The sequence below is a fragment of the Chiloscyllium plagiosum genome, chromosome 9 (assembly GCF_004010195.1).
Source record: "Chiloscyllium plagiosum isolate BGI_BamShark_2017 chromosome 9, ASM401019v2, whole genome shotgun sequence".
Taxonomy (NCBI): Eukaryota; Metazoa; Chordata; class Chondrichthyes; order Orectolobiformes; family Hemiscylliidae; genus Chiloscyllium; species Chiloscyllium plagiosum.
The window spans coordinates 45,428,615-45,444,974 of record NC_057718.1 but is presented as its reverse complement, the minus strand read 5'-3'; the positions used below and the strand labels follow the sequence as shown (position 1 = coordinate 45,444,974).

Genomic DNA, 16,360 nt, shown 5'->3' with positions numbered 1-16,360 from the left:
CGCCCGAGGCTGGAATCAAATCTGGGACCCCGGTGCTGAGAGGCAGCAGTGCTAACCACTGAGCCACCATGCCACCCCATTGTTATTTAAGTTTTTCTATTGAGAATAGAGAAAATTTCCATTCTATCTCATAATTGGGATTGTATTCATTGGAGTTTAGAAGATTAAGAGGAGATCTAATAAAAACTTACCCATCCATGTCGACAAGGTTTGGAGAGGGTGGACGCTAGGAAATTGTTTCCGTTAGGCGAGGAGACTAGGACCCGTGGACACAGCCTTAGAATTAGAGGGGTTAAATTCAGAACGGAAATGCGGAGACATTTCTGAATTCATTGCCACAGAGTGCAGTGGAGGCTGGGACGCTAAATGTCTTCAAGGCAGAAATTGATAAATTCTTGATGTCACAAGGAATTAAGGGCTACGGGGAGAATGCGGGTAAGTGGAATTGAAATGCCCATCAGCCATGATTGAATGGTGGAGTGGACCTGATGGGCCAAATGGCCTTACTTCCGCTCCTATGTCTTATGGGCTTATAAGCTAGTCACCAGGATAATTCAATCAGGAAACTAGAGGCAAGCAGCTGGCAAATTCGGCTTGCCATTTGCTTCAAGTGACCTCCACTGTGGAAACTAGACACCAACATCTCAGGGCATGCTTCAAGAGTACCAACCACTTGCACCCCATATCCACAGACATTGGCAACTGACATATGTCAACCTCTATAAACCTTCACCGCATTTCTTTGATCCACTTCTGCAATTCTGTCTCAACAAGAAACTAGTGTTGCACAAGGACACTGTGTGCTCAGGGGGTCAAACCCAGGTCATGGACTGAACCAGGATGCATCTCTTGTCTCTCTGCTCATTGACATAGTGCTCACACTTTGACTCAGGCAAAGATACCAAGGGCGTAATATTGCTATATTGCCATGCCATTTAGCACAGATACAAAGCCAGCAAGCTGGTCATAGTCATCAGCAGGCCTTCATTCAGAATCCTGGCACAGTAAGTAAGTGCATCCAATACTAGGTTCTGCATGATTTGGTCAGTATCAAGATCTTTTACTCATTAGGGTTGAGGAGCCAGATGAAGACAGCACACTACTCATCTTGACTCTTTCTGCTCTATTAAATCTGTCTTTCTCATGTAATGAGCGAGAGGTATATATTATGGAAAACAAAAGTGAGAGTCACAGCAATTACTGTTTGTGCAGGTGGTGAGGTGTGCCAAATGAGTGTGTAAGCAGTGCGGAGGGTACGCAGGATTCATGGTAGTGCAGTTGGGGTAGATGAAGGTGAAGATGCAAGCAATTGAGAGTATGGAAGAGCAAGAGACTTGGTGGGCGGGAGGTGCAATAGTAGAGATAAAGTGAGTAGAAGTTAGTGGAGAGAAGATGGTGTCGCATTTGCTGATGGAGTAGAGAAGGACATTGGTCTTCTTCTTACAGTGCTTGGAATTAGTCAAGATGGCTTTAAACTGTCTGGCATCCCTGGGCCAGGCTAATATGGTCAGGTCTCGTATCCTCCACTACTACTCCAGGCGCAAAAGGAACACCTGCCTGTGCACCAACCCATCCAGCAAAATCTCCAGGACCCTGCCTGCTAAGTGGAAGCCAATTTTCCTGTCAGTCACATCAGCTCCAGACAGTGCTTTTCAGAGTGCACAATGGGCTTTTATAGATGGCGCTTGAACAAGGAAGATTGGTGCCACATGGATACACACAGACACACACACACAATGTGAATCAGTTATCCAGCTTGTGAGGTTGATTAAACATGTAACATCACAACCACTAAGAATTTCAAATAATCACACCCAAGATGCTGGAATGCTCCATACTTCACAACACATAAGCTCAGCACAATTTACAAAATTAAAGTACAGTGGATGGTGCCATGATCCAAACCTCCAATCTGGAAAATGCTGAGGGTAGATTGGAATAGGTGTTCAAGTCACATGGAAAGCCTGTTCTAGAATTTGAATTGCGTACAAGGAAATGCTGAGCTACGAACAGTGGGACCGCTACCTATAAATTGAGAAAAATAAATGACTGGGTTGCAGTTGCTGCCCCAATCATATGAGGTACAGTTGGCCAATGCTCCTTAGGGTTCTGATACTAGGTACTCAGTAGATTTTATTCTGCATGAGCATTAAAAATTGGGTGAACCAGCTAGCACATCTGAAACTCAACTAAAACCAGCTTCAGAGACAATCTGATCTATGATGCAAAGCGCAAACAGAATACAGTTTTACATGGTTAGCATATTCTGCTGATACCATTAACACCAGAAGTATCAAAATGAGATTCTTGAGAATATCCTGAAATCTGTCACTCTAAGACACCACACAGAATTACACATGGTCGTTATCACCAATACCGACTGATAACTGTATTGTTTTGTAGTAACATTATATTTGACCTTACTAAAACATGAGTTCAAATCTGTGATCCTGTTTGTAGCAACATAAATGAGCAGTGAGCTTACAGAGATATGTAATCCAATGTCAGGCTCTATCTTGGCAACAATTCGTAGATGACTATTAGTTCAAAACTGAAGGAATGGTTCATCTGGAAGAAACCAAGCTCTTGTATAACATAATTAGGGGTTCCTGATTTCAGTTAAGAGTCCAATGGTACTAGAAACCTAGCTTACCTGTAGGCCTGGTGCTGCAGTGCTACCTTGCACGTCATTTCTTCCAGAACCCGTTGATCCTGAGCCCAGTCCTGTGAACAGATCACCACAATATTGTACAAATTTGGCAGCTAATCATAGTTATTAATGCTATAAATCATTTACAGCCTTGTAAAGTTGCTACTCATAAACAGAAATTGAGAGGTTTTCTTGTTAGTTTCAGGCCTTATTAGTTACAAGTCAAGAGAGCCATGCTTGTGTCAAATGAGGTAACACGTTGTAAAGCAAATTCTTCACAATAAAACCATAAGTTTCTCTTGGCTGGAGAGGAGAGAAAAAAAACACTCCGTGTTGCTATCCCTGATTTTTATTTGGGATTCTTATTAGGTTAAGATACGATATCAATATAAGTTGTTCTGTGTGCTGATGTAAATTCAGGCAAAAATATAACTGGGTTTCAGAGAGGTGCCCTCAATTATACAAATGAATGGAATTTTTGGGATTTCTCCCAATCACTTGCTGCTGGTCCACGGTTTCTGCTGACTTTCTGAATTTATAACAAGAATTGAGCAGGATTCTGCAGATATTCTACTTGGACACATGATGATTGACCCTTCTGGTTGCGATTATCAATCTTTCTCCATGCGATCCTGCTTTCCCAAAATTAACTTTCCACAGATCCCCTAAAGTACAAGTATGCCTTTTGCATGAAAATGCAATTAAACATATATTAATTTTGCTTGCTGACTTAATGTTAAATTTGTTGCTGGTGCCAAGCAACAGTTCTCACAGCAACATTCAAGTTTACTGTCACAAGGCCTGTCTCCCCAATTAAAGCATACATTAAAAATATCAAAAGAAAATTAAAAACACTGACACTCAGTGTTATAATCTGTCTGTATCTTTTTTTCAAAATCGATCAGGTATCGGATATTGGATACAAAATTGGCTTAATGGCAGGAGACAGAGTGGTGATGGAAGGTTGTTTTTTGGACTGGAGGCCTGTGACCAGCTGTGTTTCACAGGGATCGGTATTGGGTCCGCTTTTGTTTGTCATTTACATATGATTTAGATGAGAATACAGGAGGCAATGATTAGTAAGTTTGCAGATGACACCAAATTGGTAATATCCAAAGGTTATCTAAGATTACAGAGGTCTTGATCACTTGGGTCAATGGGCTAAAAGAGTGGCAGACGGAGTTTAATTTGTATAATTGTGTAGAATTGCATTTTGGTAAAACAAATAATGGCAAGACTTGTACGATTAAAAGTAGGGCCTTTGGTAGTGTTATAGAACAGAGAGACCCCAGGGTTCAGGTACATAATTCTTTGAGGTTTGTGTCACATATAGATAGGGTATTAAGGAGGTATTTAGCACACTTGTCTTCATTGCTCAAACCTTGTAGTAAACAAGTTGGAACATTATGTTGAGGTTGGAAAGGATGTTGGTGAGTCCTTCTCTGTTGGGACTAATTTAGTTTGGAATTATGGTCCGCATGGACTAGTTGGACTGAAGGGTCTGTTTGCATGTTGTATGACGCTATGACTTTTCTCCAGGTATGTTTACTTCTGCCTAACTGAGCATTACTGTACATCAGACTGCCACCTGGAGGCAGTGGGAGATCTAGATCAGCTGACTGATGCCTTCATAGTGGCACATTTTTTTAAAATTCACGCGTGGGACCTAGGTATCATTGGCTAATCAGCATTTATCACCCATCCCTTGAGAAGGTAGTGGTGAGCTATCTTCTTGAACTGCGGCAGTCCATGAGCTGTGGGTAGACCTACAAGATTTTGACCAGTGACAGTGAAGGAGTGACAATACATTTCCAAATCAGTATGGTGAATGGCTTGGAGGGAAACATGTGGGCAGTGGTGTTCCCATGTATTTGCTGTCCTTGTCCTTCTAGATGAAAGATTGAGAGTTTGGAAGGTGCCAATGGTGGATTTCTGTAGTGTGAAGTGTAGATAGTATACACTGCTGCTACTCAGTATCAGGGGAAGAGGGAGCAGATGCTTGTGGATGTGGTGCAAATCAAGAGGACTTTGTCTTGGATGGTGTCAAGCTTGAGTGTTGTTGGAGCTGCATCTATCCAGGCATGTACAGAGCATTCCATCACACTTTCCAGACTTGTGCCTTGTAGATGGTAGGCAGGTTTGGAGAGTTAGGGGTGAGTTACTGCAGAATCCCTAGTCCCTGACCTGCTCTTGCAGCCACTGTGTTTATGTGATGAGTCCTGTTGAGTTTCCGGTTAACGGTAACCCCCAGGATGTTGAAAGTGGAGTATTCAGTGATGGTAACACCATTGAAAGTCAAGGGGCAGTGGTTAGATTGTCTCTTATTGGAGTGATAGTCATTGCCTGGCATTTGCGCGACATGAATGTAACTTGCCACTTATCAGCCGAAGCCTGGATATTATCCAGATTTTGTTGCATTTGAACATAAATTACTTTAATATTTGAAGGATCAACCCATTCTGACCTTATGATGGAGAGAAAGTCATTGATGAAGCAGCTGAAGATGGCTTGGCTTGGGGAACTCCTGTTGAGATATCTTGGAGCTGAGATGACTGACCTTTAACAATCACAATCATCTTATGTGCCAGGTATGACTCCAACCAGCAGATAATCATTGATTCCAGTTTTGCTCGGGCTTCTTGATGTCACATTCAGTTGAATGTGGCCATAATGACAAGGGCTGTCACTCTCACCTTATCTCTGGAATTCAGCTTTTTTGTCCATGTTTGAACCAAGGCTGTAATGAGGTTAGGAGCTGACTGCCCTGGCGGAACCCAAACTGAGCATCATTGAGCAGGTTAATGCTGCACAATGTCATTTGATACCACTGTTCCATCATTTTAATGATGACTGAGAGTAGACTGATGGGACAGTAATTGGCCAGGTTAGATTTGTCCTTTGCTTCCTCCTCCTCCGACTAATCACTCTGGTGGTGATCTCCAGCTGAATTTATCTTATATCTTTACAGTATTAAAAGATCCGTCATGTTCTCTACCTTTCCAAATATTTCTGAGTGAATCACTTTCAAAATAATGTATCTCCATCTAGACAGGAAAACTCATATAAATGTAAGCATTTCTTCTGAGTAGCAAGCAGTTACTTAAGAAGGAGCTGTTGCATTTTTTTCTCAAACATTCTCTGATTATTTTTGAGACCATTTTGCTGACATCCAGATGAGAGCCTGAGGACAGCTATGCCTCACCTCTGTACTTTAATTAAAAGCAGTGCCTTCTGGAATTTGGGAAAATGAGGAGGAGAAGAATGGTAATAAAAATGCATTATTGATGAAATACTCCCATCAAAATTATCAATTAATTTGTTTCCCTACATAAGCCCAGTGACAGACGTTTGAAAGTGGATTAAGAACTGAAAGAAGAACTGATGTCACAATTCATCCCTTTATCCTTAAAAAACACATTGTGCAGCGATGAACAGAATAATTAGACTAAATTATTTTCCATTGAATAATTTTCCAACAAGTGCCCGTCACCAACCAAGCTGTTTTGTGCATCAGACACCATACTGCTTCAATGCAGAACAAGTCTTTGAGAAAAAAATGCCTTTTTTGTTTAAAAAAATAGGTTCAGTAGTGCTAGACATTTTATTGCCTATAACAAGGGCAAAGAGGCCACAGCTGTGCCCCATTAATTATGTAATAAAATGAACTCCCACCCCAACCTTCATAACCTTTGCATAATTGTAGTTCACGGATTCTGAGGGTAGCTAACTTATTTGAGAAATATGGTATTGAATTAAAACAGTGAGATACTCTCACATTTCTGACATCAATGATATGCTCACAATTGAGATTTGTAAATACCTTTGAAACTCATCTTCAATATTGACATAATACAAGCAGTCCTTAAAGCAGAATTTCTGGTTTGCTGACAGTCGTGGGGAAAATTAACTAATGAACTAATCTGAGACGTGGCTTGTTTAGATCAGGTACACCTGCAAAGTCAAAAAGATTTTTCTTTTATTAAAAAAAAGGCCTGAAAGGAATCAGATGTGTTTGATCTTCAGACAAAAAAAAGCTTCAAATGAGCAGTCCTGACTTGGCTTGGAAATTAGAAACAAAAGATAATGCCCTACAGGGTGAGGGATGGCCTGCAGGCACAGAGTGTTGCTTTGTCTATTTATTTCTGATCGAGCTCTTGCATATTTCATTGACAGAAACAAGTATTGAAAGGGAGGACTTGGGATGTGAAGCTGGTGGCAAATCAGCTGTCGTGTTTGAGAGCTTTTCTGGTGCACAAGAAATCAAAGATTTTGATTTATTTCAACCTCAGCATTTTAGCAACTCTCAAGGCACAAGAGATTGGCAGCTTTTATTCATTTAACAGTGAAGAAATAGTACCATAAAACATTAAGATGACAACAAGTTGACAATTACTGTGGGTCTGATCATTTAATTGATTTAGCTACTGACAGTGGATACATTTATCTTGAATTTCTAAAATTCCTAGGATTTGTCACAAATTGAGCCATAGAGTCATACAGCATGGAAACAGACCCTTCGGTCTAACTCATCCATGCTGACTAGGGTTTCCCAAACTAAATTAGTCCCTTTTTGCCTGGGTTTGGCCCATAATCCTCTAAACCTCTACTATTCATGTACCTGTCCAAAAGTATTTTAAATGTTGTAAATGTACCACCACTTTCTTTGGCAGTTCATTTCACATACAAACCACCTTCTGTGTGAAAAATGTTGCCCCTCAGGATCTTTTAAATCTTTCTTTTCTCTCCTCAAAATTTTGCACTCTGGTTTTGAACTCCCTACCTTGAGGGAAAACCTTTGTTATTCACCTTATTTATGCTCCTCATGGTTTTACAAACATCCAAAAGGTCACCTCTTAACCTCTCATGCTGCAGTGTAAAAAATCATAGCCTATCCAGCCTCTCCTTATAACTCAATCCTCCATTTCCAGTAACATCCTTGCAAATCTTTTCTGCACCATCTCCAATTTAGTAATATCATTCCTACAGCAGGGTGACCAGAACTGTACCTAGTACTCCAAAGTGGCCTCACAAACGTTCTGTACAAACACAACATGACATCCCAACTCCTAAACTCAACGGTTTACCATCTTGTATACCTGTGACACAACTTTCAAGGAACTATGCACCTGAACCCTTAGGTCTATGTTCAACAACACTCCCAAGGGCTCTATCAACTAATAGCTAAAAGGCCATATTTTGCCAACCCAAAGAAGAACAAACCCACATTGGTATACTTAAATGGAAATGAGGTGAACCAGAAATCCAAAGTTATGACCTCATTGCTGTTGGCTGCCATTTTCATACATGGTGGAAATACAGCAGATTGTGTTCTGCATACATGCAAACCAGTGTCAGGACTCCCATTTTTCTGCTGACCTCTATTTAGTATTTCACTGTGTTTGGTATTTAAAGAGAGATGGATGCTTTTATGAAGCTTGTGTGAATCAGGTCATATGAGTGGGGTTACATGATTACAGGGAGGCCTATGCTGGCTTTTGATACTGTAATTAATAATAGAACTTTGTCCTTAAAATGCAAATGACCAGTAAATTGACCAATACTGTGCAAGATATACTGGAGTAATTTCTAGAGGAGATAAAGGACTTCTTGTATTCAACAGTATTGTGACCCAGGTTTTAATTTGCCAATTGGACAATGTACTGTGTTCTTTACATTGAAATGCAGGTCATCTGCTAAGCCTTTGAAATAGCTGATCAGATGGCTGACTTCTGTGATTGCCACTTCATTCAGCTGTTCGGCTTTTGAAGTAACAGAACTCATAGTTATTCATTTAACTACTTGAAAAGCTTAACATGTTAAGCTCTGGAGATTTTGTTGCAAAGCTCTACAATCTGATCATGTAATGAATGCTTGGCTTAACTCCAAACCACATTACAGAATTCAACTCAGCAGGGCTATTAAATGTGCTGTGCGTGTTTTTGAAATGCTGGTAGTGTGAACTCCCAGGAGGATTATGTTTCTTTGATTGGTTTTTGAGTGGCTCTTCATTTATTTTAACTATCTAACAGCATTTGAGAGGATTACGTTTTTGATGCTAAATGGAGCTTCTATGGCAGCTTGATTATCAAAAATGCTTAATTCTATGTGCTCCTAATAGAATTAAGCATTTTTGATAATTTTGAAAAATATTCATTCACAGGATGAGGGCACCGCTGGCTCTGCCAGCATTTATTGCCCAGAGGCAGTTAAGAGTCAACCACATTGCTGTGGGTCTAGAGTCACATGTGGGTTAGACCAGGTAAGGATGGCAGTTTCCTTGCCTAAAGGACATTAGTGAGCCAGCTGGGTTTTTCCCACAATCAGCAATGGATTCATGGTCATTCGATGCTTAATTCCAAAATTTTTTAAAATTCAAATTCTTCCATGGCAGGATTTGAACCTGGGTCTCCAGAACATTTTCTGGGTCTCTGGATTAACAGTCCAGCAATAATACCACTGGGTCCTCACCTTCCCCTGAGTTTGGTTGGTTGTTTGCTTTGGCATTTTTATAAGCATCCCAAATATTTCTGAATGTTATTTTGGGCTTATGATTAGCCTAATGTAGATTTTGGTGAGTGGGGATAGAAGTATGGAGAGACATGAAGCTAAGGTGCCTAATACTCATAACTGGGTTGATATCATCGCATCATGTGCCACCTCAGGCTTGCTTTGAGAGGTGGCAGCCCTAACTGCAAGCTATCGCTTATACCCCACTACAAAGATAGCATGGGTGGCAGAGCCAGGCAGGAAATGCAAGCCCCTGACTCATGAGGAAGTACAGTCTGAAGAAAGCAGGGAAACAAACTGGAGAACTACCAGCCAAGTAGCCAGGAAACAATAGTAGAAAAAATGCTAGAATTTATTATTTGGGGAGTGGTAACAAGGAATTTAGAAAATTATAACATAGCATACCAGAGTCACACTGGATTTGTGAAAGGGAAATCGTGCTTGACAAGTCTGTTATAATCTCAAACCAATTCTATGAGGGTAGTTAAGAGGGAACCAATGGAGTTATTTGGATTTTCACATTTTCTCGTGCTCTGTAAGATGCCGCACTAGAAGTGATGACACAAAGTTAATGCTCATGGGATACAGATAATATATTAGCATTGTTTGAAGATTGGTTAACAGTAAGGAAATAGAAATAAACGAATAACTTTCCAGCTGGCAAGCTATAAATAAGGAGTAATGCAAGGGCCTCAACTATTTATAATCTCCAACAATCACATGAAGGAGGGGACATGGGTAATGCATTCAAGTTAATTGATAATTAATTGCAGTGAGCAAGTATCAGCAAAGAATTGATCAAGAACGTGATAGATGGAAAATAACTAGGGAATTGTGAAATAATCCAATAGTGAAATCTGACAAATAATAGAAATCTGAAATAAAAAAAACAAAAAAAGTTAGAAAATACTCAACAAATGAGGCAGCATTTGAGGACAGAAAGAGATATAGTTCATGTTTCAGGTCAATGACCATTCATCAGAATTCCTTAGTTAGAAAAATTGAATGGGCAAATTTATTTTTTAAAATGTGTAAGGTTAAAAAATGTTACTATTAATTTGAACCTAGATATCCTTGTACAAAATCACAAAGTTAACATGCAAATACAACAAGCAAGGAAGGAAGGCACTTATTACAAAGGGGTTGCAGAGTGAATTATGTAAGCCTTTGGTGAGACTACACCTGGAGCACCATATATAGGTTTAATCTCCTCACTGAAGGAAGTATATAGAAACTTTAGAGCTTTAATGTTTTATAGAAGCTTTAAAAGAAGAAGGTCAAAAGGTTCAATAGATTGATTCCTGGGATGAGGGGATTCTATTACAAGAAATAAAACTGAATGAATTAGATCTGGATTAGAACTTCTCACATAAAAGAGTAAGCAGCTCTCATAATAAAATACTTATTAGGTTATGCTAAAAGGACAGTTCTACTGGCTGGGATTTTGGGGAGTGGCAGTGCAGTACAGAACTAGGGAATCACAGCCCACAACCTCAGAATAAGGATCTTCTCTTTAGGACTGGGATGGGCAGTGAATCAACACACTATCCCAAAAGGTGAAGGATGCTCAGTTATTGAGTATATTCAAGACAGAGGCTAAATGATTTTCAGATACTAAAGAAATCAAGGGATCTGGCAATAGTTCGAGAAGATGGAGTTGAGGTAGAAAAACTGCCAGTGTATTTAATGCTGGCACAAGTTCAAAGGTGATATGGCTTATTCATGCTCCTACTTCTTGTGTCATATCTTTCTTTCTCAAGCCACTAGGTTACTACACTTATACTCAAAAGTGGATTCGGCAAACCCCATACGTTTGTGAGACTTCAAATTAAATTGGCTGCCCAGATATGCTGAGTATGAACGGCAAAGCAAGGCTCATGTGGCAACGTGAAAGTTTACTACAGGTCAGTCTGAGAGGGCATAAAGCTCAAGCAGTCAATGGTTATAACCAAGGCTATTACCATAGTAGGAGTGCCAAAGTGGCAGAGGAACAGCCTTGGACATCATTGATATTTATTCAGCAAACTGGAAAAAAAAAATTCAAGAAGGAAAAACACAATATTGCTGCAAATGTTTCACTTTAAAATAAGTGGCTAATAGAAATCTGATTATAATCCAATTTCTTCCCTATCAGTACACATTACGAATATTTTCAATCACAATGTACGTACCAAGAATACTGACAGTCACTCCATCAATCTGTGTCCATCAACAAATGGGAAATGTTCATTTTGTACTATGTACTTTGTTCATTGTCTCAAGAAGTGCAGGCTTCACAAAGCCAGCATTTATTTGCTATAGAACATAGAACAAAGTAGTACAGAATAGGCCCTTCGATCCTCGATGTTGCGCCGACCTGTGATCTATTCTCAGCTTGTCCCCCTACACTATCCCATCATCATCCAACGATTGTTTAAATCTCCCTAATGCGGCTGAGTTAACTACACTGGCAGGCAGGGCACTCCATGCCCTTACCACTCTCTGACTAAAGAACCTGCCTCTGACATGTGTCTTAAATTTATCACCCCTCAATTTGTAGTTATGCCCCCTCGTACAAGCTATTGTCACCATCCTAGGAAAAAGACTATCACTGTCTACCCTACCTAATCCTCTGACCATCCTGTATGTCTCCATCAAATCCCCTCTTAGCCTTCTTCTTTCCAATGAGAACAGACCCAAGTCTCTCAGCCTTTCCTCCTAAGACCTTCCCTCCAAACCAGGCAACATCCTGGTAAACCTCCTCTGCACCTTTGCCAATGCTTCCACATCCTTCCCGAAATATAGCAACCAGAACTGTACACAATATTCCAAGTGCGGCCGCACTAACATTTTGTATAGTTGCAGCATGATATTGCGGCTCTGGAACTCAATCCCTCTACCAACGAAACCTAGCACACCGTATGCCTTCTTAACAGCACTATCAACCTGGGTGGCAACTTTCAAGGATCTATGTACATGGACTCCAAGATTCCTCTGCATATCCACACTACCAAGAGTCTTTCCATTGACCCAGTATTCTGCCTTCCTGTTATTCTTCCCAAAGTGCATCACCTCACATTTAGCTGCATTGAACTCCATTTGCCACCTCTCAGCCCAATTCTGCAGTTTATCCAAGTCCCCCTGCGAACTGTAACATTCTTCCAAATTGTCCACTACTCCACCGACTTTAGTGTCATCTGCAAATTTACTAATCCATCCACCTATGCCTGCATCTAAGTCATTTATAAAAATGACAAACAGCAGTCATCCCAAAACAGATCCTTCTGGCACACTACTAGTAACTGGACTCCAGGCTGAATATTTTCCATCAACCACCACTCGCTGCCTTCTTTCAGAAAGCCAGTTTCTAATCCAAACTGCTAAAGCACCCTCAATCTCATGTCTCTGCATTTTCTCTAACACCCTTCCATATGGAACCTTATCAAAGGCTTTACTGAAGTCCATGTATACCACGTCAACTGCCCTACCCTCATCTACATGCTTGGTCACCTTCTCAAAAACCTCAATGAGGTTAGTGAGACACAACCATGGCTGAATATCCCATCTTTGGCCTAAGGTCACTGTTGATAACTGTTTTTGAGAAGTTGGTAGTGAAGCATCTTCTTGCACAGTTTCAATGTATGTGAGGAAGTATTCACTCCCATGGTACTGCTTGCAAAAAAGTTAAAGGTTTTGATCTAGCCATAAAAAAGGAATAGCATCACAATTTCAGGTCAGTATTGTGTGCGACTTGGATGGGAACTTTCAGGTGGCGACTTTTCTATGTTGCCTTTGTCCTTCTAAATAATAATTGTGGGTTTAATGGTTCTGTTAAAATCTTGACAAGGTACTGTAGTGTACACTGTCTATGAGATACATTAAGTAAATAATGGAAGGAGCAACTTTTTATGGTGATGGATGCAGTACCAAATGGATTCTTTTTTCCTGGATGGTGTCAAGTTTCTGGAGCATGATCAATGATGTTCTTGTCTACACAAATGGAGAATATTCCATCACACTTATGCCAATGGAATTGAGTTACGTGGCACTGTATTCTTGGCCTCTGATCTGCTCTTGTATCTACATCATTTCTGTGGCTAATCCAGTTAAGGTTCTGATCAACAGTGACCTTAGGACGAAGGTGGGATATTAAGCCATTGTAATGTTGTTGAATGTCTCGGGCAACTGCCAATTATCAGTCCAAGGCTGTGTATAGTCCAGGTCCTGCTGCAGATACACTTGGACAGAGTCAAACACTGTGATAATCAATGAATGTCTCCAGTTCTGACCTTAATCAGGTAGTCATCAATAAAGCATCTGAAGGTGGTTGGCTCGAGGATAGAGTAACACAATTGTAATCACACAGCACAGATCCATGAAAGAGCTGTACTGGTTTTCTACAGCTCTGCAAATTAACTTTCCTTTATCCATACAATAAAGACATTAATAGCTTCAGGACACATAATGCAGAGCAAATATTTCTCAATGGAAGGGAGACAAGTTTCACAGGCAATTCAAATGCCAGCATTGCACTTATGTCTGGATTTTTATCATCTCACTAATAACTAGAACTATCAATATCTACATTAACATTCACTATTTTTGACTGAAATATATCTAAAGAATATATTGAAAATGGTAAAGTAATCATAGTGGACCACAGGGCTGTTCTCTTATTAGAGAGATGACAACCTGGAGGTAATTTAGGGTCACCATGTCTCAGGCAAGGGGTGAGATTGAGATGGTGGGATCTACATTGTAACCCGAGTCAGTACAGGATTTATAACAGAGAATCTGGCCATTTGGCCTAATCAGCCTATGCCAACATTTTTAACCTACTGAATTCTTCTCCCATAACTTCTCAACCAACCTTTCAGCATTCTCTTTCCCCTAATGTACTTATCTTGACTCCCTTTAATTGCATCTAATTTTATTTATTTTGACCATTCCCTGTGCTAGTAAGTCTGCAATCTCATCACTCTCTGGGTCAGGGGTTGGTATTTGTCTTTTAACCTGAAGGTTTTTTTTTTAGCAAGGAAGTTGCCTAAAATACAAACGGTTTGCAGCTGCAAAATAAGATCAGCAAAACAGTTTATTTTCAAACTCAGAACAACAAAACAAACCTTCTTATGATATGAAAAAAAATGTCTGTGGTTTTACAATAGACTTAGAAATACCCTAAATTATATTCTTTTATTGTAAATTTGTTGATAAGGTCATCTTTAAAATGGGACTTCTACTTAAAATGTTCAGAACAAAGACAATTTGCCAATCCATAGATTCCCATGACACAAAAATAGCTTATAACTATATTTAGAATAATTTGTTTTCAACTACTTTTGAAATATTAATTCTGCAAAAATAAATCTCGATCCGTGAACACAAGGACTAACATTATACTTGAGGTTTATAAGATCACTGTTTTAGGACTGTAGTTTCAAATTTAGACAAAATGAAGTCATGTGACCTGTTCTGACAGTAAGCCTGGCTTTTTTAATTGTTAGAGATGGAAGGAACGTTGTTTACCTGAGAAGGTAATAAAAGATGTTTCCAATTTACACTTGGTAAACTTGGAAATTATCTGCCATTATCTCTGAAAGGGATGACCTTTGTGGTATTTTCAGCACTCCAGAACCATTAAAAAAAAAGAGTGGGATCTGATCTTGGGATTCCCATCAACTTCAGGAATAATGAGGCTTGGTCGAAAACCCAGACTGCCATATGAGGATTTTCTCTTTAGACACAGCAGGCAAGAAAGAAAGAACGAATCTACTTAATTGAGACTGTATGATGTCATAATAAGCAATTTTGTCATTGATCTCTTTTGTCAATGGCTTGATGTTTACTTTCAGAAGATAAAGAGGGATCAAATGCTTATAGTTTCTGGTATTGGTATTTTAAAGGCATGTCTCATTATCTTTTCTACAGGGTTTTAGCAACAGCAGTTTGTTTAAAACAAAATTATAATTTTTTTCCAGTAGCTCCATGTATGCCATTGCTACTATAGGGTTTATTGGTTCTGTGTTTGCAGTATATACTGCATGAATAGATATGAATGTCATTGTTTGGCATGGAGGGTATGGGGTTCTATGGAGGATGACTGCTGTAATAAGTTCACATGTAAATGATATGGAGAGAGTGTGGAAGTGTGAGGGTGAGGCTTGGAGAACCTAAAAGTTTAGCTTACAGCTGGCACCAACTCTCACAGAGCCAAAGCACACATTTCAAATGGCCTGCCTTGGAATGCAGCTGCCGCTGATCTGCTTCCCAAAGTGGTGGGCGAGACTACAATCTCCGCCTGGCAAAATTTGGTATTTTCATCTGTAGAAATGATACAGAACAAAAGAGGGCCATTTAGCCCATCTTTTCCAGGCCAACGCAAAGACATTCAGATGCCCTTTCTAATCCCATCTTCCTAAACACGGCCCATAGTCCTGCAGCTTACAGAACTTAAGGTACAGATCTGGGTACTTCTTAAAAGAGTTTAGGATCTCTGCCTCTACCAGCAACTCAGACAATGCATTCCAGACACCCACCACCCTCTGCATAAAAAGGTTTTTTCCTCACATCCCCTCTAATCCTTCTGTCACTCAGCTTGAATCTATGACCCCTAGTTTTTGAACTATGCCAAGGGAAACAGGTTGCAAATTGGGCATACTAGGTCCAGAAATTCCCCGATTTGAACCATCCATCTCAGTAGTAAAAATCTGTCCCAGAATATCCCAAAGTCCCTGAAAGGCACTACTGAATTTGGGTTATGGATAGTTGTGCTGTTAATGTTGTTCACAATGTAATGAGGAATAAGGCAGAGGATGCCAATTTTGAGTTCAATTTTCAGGCTTCCCTACAAGCCAAATATTATCATTGATAGACAGCAGAGATTGTGTGTGACTTTGCAAGATACCACAAGTGGATGTGGGAGCGAGGCAGTCTCTCATTGAAGAGATCATCCTGTAGCTATCTATTGATCACAAGAGATTCATCCTGGAATTGTTATGGGAAGAAAAATCATTGGAACAGGCTCTATAGCTAGGGGTGCGGGTCTTCTACAACTAAGGAAATTCACTGGAGACAGTTTCTCCAAATTATTTTGTGCTGAATTGAGAATACAGGAATCAATTGGAAACTTGAAGCAACCATGTCAGCTAAAAGGATTCTAGTTCTGTGGACAGTGAAGTGTGTTATCAATATAAAAGTGGAATGTTTCTCTCTTTTGTTTAAAAC

At 39.9% G+C, this 16,360-nt stretch overlaps 1 protein-coding gene across 10 annotated transcripts in view; it reads right to left on the bottom strand.

The window, feature by feature from the left end:
* The window catches only part of LOC122552829 (tyrosine-protein phosphatase non-receptor type 14-like), a 255,939-nt gene that overhangs the window by 58,242 nt on the left and 181,337 nt on the right, over positions 1–16,360 (bottom strand). For 9 of the 10 annotated variants that reach the window (XM_043695826.1, XM_043695822.1, XM_043695825.1 and 6 more), the window contains one exon: positions 2,654–2,724. In XM_043695826.1, the coding sequence (XP_043551761.1) occupies positions 2,654–2,724 (71 nt within the window). Of the gene's footprint in view, positions 1–2,653; positions 2,725–6,470; positions 6,488–16,360 lie in introns of those variants that run through there. The other variant, XM_043695831.1, reaches the window with a different exon arrangement.